Here is a 9,773-nt window from a genome sequence, read left to right as displayed (position 1 = left end):
CCTGTACAAAAGCTAAACAGTTAGTATCTCAGACAACCAATCAGAAAATAAACAGTGAAACCATCCAACTGCACACAACTCAATGTACAATGGTCAAGCAATCAAATGAAGCAATGAGCTCAACATATCAACTTAAATCCCTACAAAACACAAAGAAGTCAGAACACAATCCAATTTGCATCTCAAAAGGTGAGCAACTCAACCAATAATGCTAAGTGTCCAAACCTGAAACACAAGTCAAGGTTAGTTCATGTACAAAACACTAGCACAAAGACTAAGTTCGAAACTAAACCAAATGATCAAAACAAAAGTCAATCTTCCACATAAAGCACATTCAAACATTCAACAAAATGTCCTAAAAAGGACCAACATCAATTCACAAAGCAAGTAGCTCAAATGATTCATGCTATACAAAGACCAACAAATGAGCACAAAATGGACATCCAAATTAGAAAATCCAAATCAAAACAGAAAAACATGCAAAGACTTTGATATTTTTTATACAAGCTACTCATGTCATGAACAAGCAATCTAATATCTAACTAATAAAAACAATCCCTAATTACTCTCTAATTTACCCTTTTGATCAAATCTATTTTTAACTAAAACAAAAGGGCATTACTGACTTTTTCAAAACTCCTGAACTATTAGAGATTTGGCAATTAATTTTGCTGAGGTGTCATTTCTTAGTTTATTCTCACATATATGGTTTATACAAAATACAAAATGGGATACACGAGGAACGCTTTGGGATACGCAGACACCAATTCATTTTATGCCTCTTTGAATTCCAATTCAATTTGGAAAATTGAGTTTCATTTATAATTTAATTTGGAAAATTGAGTTTCATTTATAATTGTTTTGGGAATTAGAAAACCCTATCTACACCATGGCTTTACAAATTCATTCTTCTTCCCCTTTCAACTCATTCATGATATCTTTCTGTTTCCCCTTTCAATTCATTCACAAATTGAAAACCTATTTTCGCCACTCATTCACAAATTCTTTCTTCTTCCTCTTTCAACTTTTCCATTCGGTAAACTCCATAACCTTTCCACAATTTCATTGATAATCATGTTTCTTCTATTTTTTGAACGTATTGTAACCTACTAATTAGGTTTCAGATTTTTTCAGAATTTACATCAACGATGGCACGACCGATTGAATCCATGTGGACATTAACGATTCTAAAGATTTGTGGAAGATTGTTGTTCGTTGTAGACATCTCTGGACTGTGAGAAGTTCGTCAAACAAAGAACACCTTGAACTAATTTTGGTTGATTCTAAGGTACTATTTTCACTGTTAGTTGTTTATGTTTTAATTTTCGTACTTATTTCTATATAGTTAATGATCATCTGAAACAAATTTGGCACATTTTTATTTTTTATGATTAAAAGCTGGATATGATACAAGCAATTGTACCATCCCATCTGGTGTCGAAATATGTGGGCGATCTTGCCGTAGGAGCTTCATATATCATGCAGAACTTTAAAGTCTCAAACAACGATTTCTCCTTTAAATCTACTTCTCATGGATACAAGTTGGTATTTTGTGGTTCAACTTATGTTAAGAAAACGGAGCTCCCGGAGATTCCTATAGATTATTTCAACATTCTTGGTTTGGCGTCCATTGCTGATGGAAAATTCCAGCCTAATGTATTGGTTGGTACGTTGATATTTATATATATTATTCACCTATTTTATTTGGATTATCTTGTATGTATGCTTACATTGTTAATCAAACTTTTGAAGACGTAGTTGGAGGAGTTACTGAAATTCTGCAGACTCAGATAAACTCAGATAACAACAAAAGCAAGTTTGTGTTTATGATCACTGACATGAGGTATGAAAACATTTGAGTTCGTATACTCAAAAAACTATTTACATTGTATTCGTTTCCTTTTTGTTGGTTTCCATTCTGTTAAAAATCATAAAGTGTTTTGCTTTTGTTTGTTGTGGTGTAATTGAACCACAACATCTTTGCTTTTTTTATTGGTAGCAAAATTGTCGTGCAGTGTACACTATGGGGTAATTTTACATTGCAATTTTATGAATACTACAAGAACCATGGGGAAGATGTGAACATTGTTGTTCTATTATAAAACACAAGGATAAAGGCTGCGCAAGGTAAACGTTATCGTGTTCTGTTGATAATTTAAATACCCAATGTATTTGCTTCATTATGCTGATATTTAGTTGGTGTTGAAGGAGGTTTTCCTTTAAATGTATCCAATGCTTGGAGTGGCACAAAGGTGATCATTAATGATATTAGTAATGTTGAAATTAAGAAGCTGAAGGATAGGTATATCACAAACATCTTGGCGTATCAGATTTCCCTTATGATTTTTTCTTACAATGTCGTACATGGTGATAGAATTTTACTCTATATTGATTCTTTTATATAATGACTCGCAGCCTAAATGCTGAAATGCCAAAGCTTTCTTCATCAAGTTTGCAAGTTGAAACAACTCAAACCTCACAGTATTCCGATTTTGATAAATTTATATGGAAGACCGAAGTCATTAGTTTGGCTGAGATCGCGATGCTTAAACAAGTATGCAGGCTGCACATGAAACTTTAATCTGTTCTTAATCTTTATGTTATTTATATAATATAAGTGAAAATTCATTTTACAGGAAACAACATGTGTCACCATAGTGAAGTTGGAGAAGTTTGAAGTTGGTAATTCCGGTTGGTATTACGATGGTTGTGCCGAATGTACCAAGAGTGTCGCTGTAAAAGATGGCAAACTTAAGTGCTATGCAAATCACATAAGTTCTGAACCCGTGCCAAAGTATTCATTCATCGTTGTGTTATGAAACTGTTTAAATGGGAGTTATAAATTGGGTTCAATCTATTTAAATGGGATTTATATATAGGTACAAGCTTGAAGTGTTGGGAGTTGATGGTAAATTCAAGTCCCGTTTCGTCTTTTGGGATAGTGACTGTTTCAAGTTAATTGGAAAATCTGCTCTACAGATGAAAAATGAATTAGTGGAGGTAATATGAGTGTCTTCAAATGTTGTACAAGAAATTGCTAATAATATATTTTGTTAATATGTATATTTTTTGCTGAAATTTAGGCCGGTGAAGACAATCCGTTAGAATTCCCTTTTGGTCTTGATGCTATGTTGAAGAAGGAGTTGGCAATTAGAGCTATTTTTCAACCGAAATTTAATCGTCTTTCGGTTATTAGCTTTAAAGACGATAAAGATTCACGTAAGAAAGTTAAGGACACCTTCAAGTCTCATGAGGTATGTATTAACATATTATTGGCAAATGTTTCAATCTCATTGATTTGTATCTTAATTCTGATTTGAGTTAACAAAAATACCCTAATAATTCCATTATCTCTCTGCAGGATGTATCAAAAATTCCAATTTCATTGTCTTCCTCACAAGATGATATGAAGAGTTTATCGGTAAGTTATATTTTATATTTTATATCTTATATCGAATTAGTTGTCATATATTCCTGCTTTCAATATCTAATTGAAGACACACATGATTTTCAGGAACATTTATCTGTATCTGCTGATTTCGACCCCAATGCTGCGAATTATGTGATGACCCCCTGTAAACATATAAATCCTGAAGCGTCAAAAGATGTTGAAAGTGTTCAACTTTCCTCTACGAAGACGATAAAACCTGTAAAAAAGGAAGATGGTCGATAGATGATGATTGAGTTATTTGTAATATTTCATGGAATTTCATAGTTTTGATTTTGTTATATTTTAGTTTTAAATCGACAAATGTTTCAAGACAATCCAAACTATTTGGAAGTTGATTTTTTGTCTATCTTATGCGTTTCAATTATGATGTTTTTGGTTCTTCAAACAAAAATATCAGAAATAATGTTATAGTTGTTTGGATTAAATCCTGATTCTAATCATGGAAATAATATATCTCTTATGTGAGACACATTTTAGGATCAAGTTTTATAATTGAAGCACTGTTGTAACAGTATTTTGTTGTAGCAACATTTAATAGTCTATAAAACTACAGAGTAATAAATTATTATTTTTTCTATGGCCAGGATATTAAAAAATGTCATTTTCATCCGTTTGTACTTTAGCAAATTTTTTAGTATAACTTTACATATTTTTAAATATTCTTTATACTTTAGCAAATTTTAAAATATTTTTTTTTATAAGTAATTAAATTTTTTAGTTTAACTTTACATATTTTTAAATATTCTTTATACTTTAGCAAATTTTAAAATAATTTTTTTTATAAGTAATAAAAAAAAATTTATAAGGTCAGAGGGAGTATACATTTTTTATCTTACTTGCTTAGTCTTTAAATCTTCTATTGGATATTTAAAGTAGATTAGCCCATTGTTTGTAAAAAGTGAAAGTTTGATGTGATATTACAATGTGTCTTATAGGTAGTGTAGCTATGTTGTAGTATTGAATGATGAGAATATAAAATAAGTGTCACTATAAGGTTTTGCATGTGTCAATATTACTTCTAATGCACACAAAAACTTTTCATGTTTTCCAATGCTTCTGCGTTTTACAATGCTAAGATTATAATGAGTTATGCATGCTTTTTTTACTTTTTAAGTGTGTCTTTTAGTCTACCTATGTACCATTAATCATAACTCTATATTATAATAATGTCTTATATATATAATTAGAAAACCAATACCACATAATATATTGAATAAGCTTACCAATTATTAATGTAACAAAAACTAATTATTAAACCAATACCAAATGATATTTTAAACCATTTTCTTTTACTGTATGAATATACTACTATATGATTTAATTTATAAGACTAATTTTTTTAAAAAAGAACATTAAAACTTGCATGACTATTAGCTTTTAGGTTCATGACTTTTACTCTAATTGTTCTTGCGGCATGTTATAGGTAGAAGCTTTGTTCCTGTTAGAATGGCTACCACCCAAACATAAAGATTTCCAACTTTTGTTATATTCTAACATGGTTTCTAACGAAATGGAACCACCTGCTAACTCCAATAAAGAAATTGCAGCTTTGGCACGACGTAAAAGGAAGCAAATTCTTAAAGATAGAAGATCGAAAAAACTCCGAAACATAGATAACTTTTATAACCACTATGAAGCTTCTCAGATGTACTACGCTCCATCGAGGCCAATCATCAGAACACCACTGTCTAATATAACTTCAACTGTTCTTAATGAAAGAAATATGTTTTCACATTCTCCTGGAATTGCAACAGGCAGTGGTATTTCAATGAAGAATTTTGAAAGTGTCTCTACAAAACAGGCTACGGCTTTTGCACGGGAAAGGAGAAAACAAATTCTGCAAAGAAGAATCTCACAATCTCATGATGAGAACTTTGACAAGAATTCTCCAAGTTGTTTCAGGATCAATACTCCATCATTTACTCATTTAGTAACACCACCTTCCAATATAACTTCTCCACATTCTAATGCAAGAAACTTGAACATGAGTGCGCAACCAAGTACTTCTGCTTACAAATCCAAAAAACAACTGAATGTGGGTGCTATTCAATCCATGAGTGTGAAACTTTTAAATTATTTTGCCAATGAGAATCATGATCCCTCTTCTTCATCCACACCCAATTCTCATGTACATGATGCATCTACTTTCAATTTTGTTCCAAATTTTAACATTGCTATGCATAACTCTGTTGATGATACATCCACTGATGATTCTATCAGTGACAGCTCTTGCGAATTTAATGTTGCAGATGGAAATTATGATTCCAGTTCCAGTCTTGATGATGACGAAGCCTTTCAATACAATTCCTCATCAATTGATTCTTTCAATATTGGTATGTTTAACTCTAACATTTGTTTTACTTATAACTTTTCATTTAACAGACTTAGCAAATTTAATAACTGCATTATAATATTCAAAAACGTTTCTTTTAAATAGATTATTCTGATATTGGTGATCCTACGGTTGAGTGCACACATTGTGGAGCACTTATTGTAGGAGAATTGCCATCCAAGGCGCAGCGAAATTTAAAAATTTCTCCATTTAGTGATCCTTACGAATGGGCATGATCAGTGATAGAATCGTTACCTCTTGTGGCGATTCAAACCTTTGGTGCAGATCTCTGATAATGATCAAAACCTTTGATACAGATCCACGGGGCGATCACGAACGTTGAACGATCACAACGTCTCTACTCAGTCCACACGAACGGATTCCTTCAATCGCAGTGCTAGCTGTTATGAATGAAGGCTTTGAGTGAGAGAGAGATACGAAATTCCAACTCTTCAGTTGTGTTGTATTCCCATACAAAGCTTCTGCACAAGAGCTCTATTTATAGAACCACTTGTGTGGGCTTCAAGCCAAAAAGCCCACTTAAGTGCATTTTGGCCTATATCTCATAATATGCCAAAATCACTTAAGTACTTGGTACCTTACCATATTTCGTATTCTACTTAAGTACACCATACCTTACGATGTTCCTTAATTATTCTATCTCTCATCAATCCGTCCTTTGTGTGTGACCCTATAGGTTTTCGCGGCGTTGGCAATTATATTAAATCACGCATTTAACATAATAAACAGTGAGCGGTATCTAGCAACACATCACTGCTACCCAAGTCACGAAAATGTCATGTGATCTGACAAAACCTCATGTGATAATAATTATGTGTATAATTACCCCTTTGCCCTTATGTCTATATTGAACACAAGGTATAGACCGTGTCACCCTTGTCCAGTTCAATATTGGGCCCATAGACATTTATTCTGTTACGCAGGATTGGCAAATTCCATCTAGGACACTCATGTCCCTCAGCATGCTTTGTGGAGTACTCATCAACTGTCTTTATGGTCATCCAGTTACGGATAACGTTGGATCAATAATAAGGCACTCAACTCTACATCTAGGATCCATAGTGGTTTCAGGTCGAAGAGTGGTATACACTATTATCACCATGAGAATTACTTATGACACTTTGCATAACTTTCTATATAGTATTCTCATAGCGGGTCAATCCGGTATAAATATTACTCCTAATATTCATACCTATGTTTAAGACTTGATAACTCTTTATCCATGATCCATGAGATGTGATCATCAGTCTACAAACATAATAGTCTTAATGCTTTAATGTTATCCCACTTCACATTAAAGCTCGACTACAGATACTTTAAGAACAGTGTCCTTATGTTTAATGTGTTCTCATGATTAAGTCACACTTAATACATTAAACGGACTTTCTGTTCCAGGGACTTTATTAATCAACCATAATAAAGAAAATGCCTTTTATTATTAATAAATAATTCGATACAAGTACCAAAAGTATTGGCCTCTAGGGCTTACACCAACAAACTCCCACTAGCACTAGAGCCAATCAGACATACCCCGTATGCCCATTGATGTAGTATGGCCATCATGCTTCTGCTGCGCAAGAGGCTTTGTCAGTGGGTCAGCTATATTGTCAAGTGTAGGTACTTTACATATTTTCCCACAACGCCTAAGTATGTGTTTGGATCGTTGGTGAGATCTAGGCTCCTTAGCTTGTGCGATAACACCATTGTTATCATAATAGAGACCAATGGGATCCACAATGCTTTGGACTATGCCAAGTTTATTGATCCAAACAACATCCTTTGTTGCACTTAAGGCAACAATATACTCGGCCTCAGTTATAGAATCAGCAACTGCATCTTGCGTTGAACTTTTCAAGCTCACAGTGCCACCATTTAAGCAAAACACATAACCAGATTGGAATCATTCATATTAAAGCGTCTCAGCACTTTGTCTATGTACTCTGACTTAGGCCAAGCATTTCATGATCTATCTCTATAGATTCTGATAGGCTGCTTCACCCAGATCCTTCATAGAAAAGCATTTCCCCAACCAAGACTTTACTTGTTGCAGGGTAGGAATATCGATTCCAATGAGTAATATGTCATCTACATATAGTATCAGGAATACGATCATGCTCCCACTAACCTTCTTGTAGACACAAGTCTCATCTTCGTTCTTGATGAATCCATACAGTTTTACTGTTTCATCAAAACGAAGATTCCATGAGTAGGTCACAGGCTCATCTTGATCCATGAGTAATACATCACCTTGATCAGATATCCATATATCTCAGGTAGGTGACGTATCCTGCCTGACCTACGCTGGTCTTGTTCTACTTGAGCAGGTTGCTCTTACACAACTACTTGTGTTTCCTGCTCTAATTCCTCCATAGGTGTATCGATGCTTTGTGATTCTTGAATTTCTTCAAGCTCTACTTTCCTCCCACTGGTTCCTTTGGAATTAAAATCCTTTTATAGGAAAACTCCAGTTCGAGCGACAAACACTTTGCCCTCAGAAGGATTGTAGAAGTAATATCCTCTTGTTTCTTTAGGATACCCCCACAAATAAGCATTGGTCAGATTTGGGCTTAAGCTTAGTTGAAATTTGTCGTTTCACATAAACTTCGCAACCCCAAATCTTCATGTAAGACATATGTGGTCTCTTACCACTTCATATCTCATATGGTGTCTTTTCAACCTTTTGGATGGAACACGGTTAAGTGTGTAAGCTGATGTCAATGGTGTATGTCCTCAAAAGGAGTTTGGAAGATTGGTGTGACTCATCATGGATCGGACCATGTCCAACAGGGTTCAATTTCTTCTCTCAGATACACCCTTCCATTGGGATGTTCCAGGAGGAGAAAGTTGGGATAGGATCCCACACTCTTTCAGATGGTCATCAAACTCTAGGATTAAATACTCATCACTTCGATCTGATCGAAGAGTTTTAATATTCTTACCTAGTTGGTTTTAACTCGTTAGGTTTCACCCTTTTGTATTAATGTTATTAATAGGCATTTCAAGATCAAGGACATATAGTCCATTGTTCATTTGTGCAGTAGCATAGAATATATCATTCAAATAAATTGAGCAACAATTGTTCTTTATTATAAATGAAAAACCAAACTTGTCCAAACAAGCAATGGAAATAATATTCGGCTAATTGCAGTTACATAATAACAGTTCTCTAATTGAATTATTAAACCACTAGGTAAAGTCAATACAAAAGTTCCTACGGCTAAAGCAACAACCTTTGCTCCATAGCCAACTCGTAGGTCGACTTTACCTGTTGCCAAATCTCTACTCCTTTTTAGTTCCTGCACATTTGTACAAATGTGAGAACCGCATCCAGTATCTAATACCCATGATGCAGAAGTAAATAAATTAATAACAAAAATACCTGAAGTTGAAGTCTCTACTCCATTCTTCTTATCTTCCAGGTACTTTGGGCAGTTCCTCTTCCAGTGTCCGGTCTTACCGCAATGGAAGCAGGTGCCTTCTTTTGCTATGCCTCCACTAGGCTTCAAAGCAGTAGTGGATCTGGGATTGGCAACTTCCTTGCCCTTCCCCTTATCACTCTGCTTAGTGGGCCTTTTGTTCTGTCTCTTTCCATTTCCGATCATCAGAATGGACTTCCCTTTTGACTTCAGATTCTGCTCGGCAGTTCTTAACATGGCGAGCAGTTCAGGAAGAGATTTGTCCATATCAATCATATTGAAATTTAGGACAAATTGACTGAAACTATCTGGCAACAATTGCAAGATCAAATCAGTTGCAAGTTCCTTTTCGAGGGGAAAACCCAATCTCTCAAGGTTTTCCACATACCCAATCATCTTGAGTACATGGGGACCTACAGGGGCTCCCTCAGCTAACTTGCTTTGAAAAAGGGCTTTTGAAACTTCAAACCTTTCATGCCTTGCTTGCTCTTGATAAAGCAACTTCAGGTGTTCGATCATATCGAATGCTGACATGTTCTCATGTTGCTTTTGC

The 9,773-nt window shown here is 34.5% G+C and overlaps 1 protein-coding gene across 1 annotated transcript; it reads left to right on the top strand.

Moving 5' to 3' along the window:
* The first annotated feature begins 1,479 nt into the window (after nt 1-1,479).
* LOC127130414 (uncharacterized) lies at nt 1,480-2,819 on the top strand. Its single transcript, XM_051059427.1, has 6 exons — nt 1,480-1,666; nt 1,753-1,843; nt 2,000-2,028; nt 2,197-2,302; nt 2,416-2,554; nt 2,637-2,819. The coding sequence occupies exons 1-6, from the start codon at nt 1,480-1,482 to the stop codon at nt 2,817-2,819; spliced, it is 735 nt and encodes a 244-aa protein (XP_050915384.1).
* Nucleotides 2,820-9,773: the final 6,954 nt, after the last annotated feature.

Source organism: Lathyrus oleraceus, chromosome 3 (genome assembly GCF_024323335.1).
Source record: "Lathyrus oleraceus cultivar Zhongwan6 chromosome 3, CAAS_Psat_ZW6_1.0, whole genome shotgun sequence".
In the NCBI taxonomy this organism is placed as follows: Eukaryota; Viridiplantae; Streptophyta; class Magnoliopsida; order Fabales; family Fabaceae; genus Lathyrus; species Lathyrus oleraceus.
Note: the sequence above shows the minus strand (reverse complement) of the source record. Positions and strands in the feature narration are given on the sequence as shown.

What these genes read in the sequence shown, in the direction of transcription:
- LOC127130414 (XM_051059427.1), top strand. Translation starts at nt 1,480, where the DNA reads ATGCAGAACTTTAAAGTCTCAAACAACGATTTCTCCTTTAAATCTACT. An exon ending in CCAGCCTAATGTATTGGTTG is followed by an intron (nt 1,667 to 1,752) that starts GTACGTTGATAT and finishes AAACTTTTGAAG; the next exon opens with ACGTAGTTGGAGGAGTTACT. An exon ending in AGATCGCGATGCTTAAACAA is followed by an intron (nt 2,555 to 2,636) that starts GTATGCAGGCTG and finishes TTCATTTTACAG; the next exon opens with GAAACAACATGTGTCACCAT.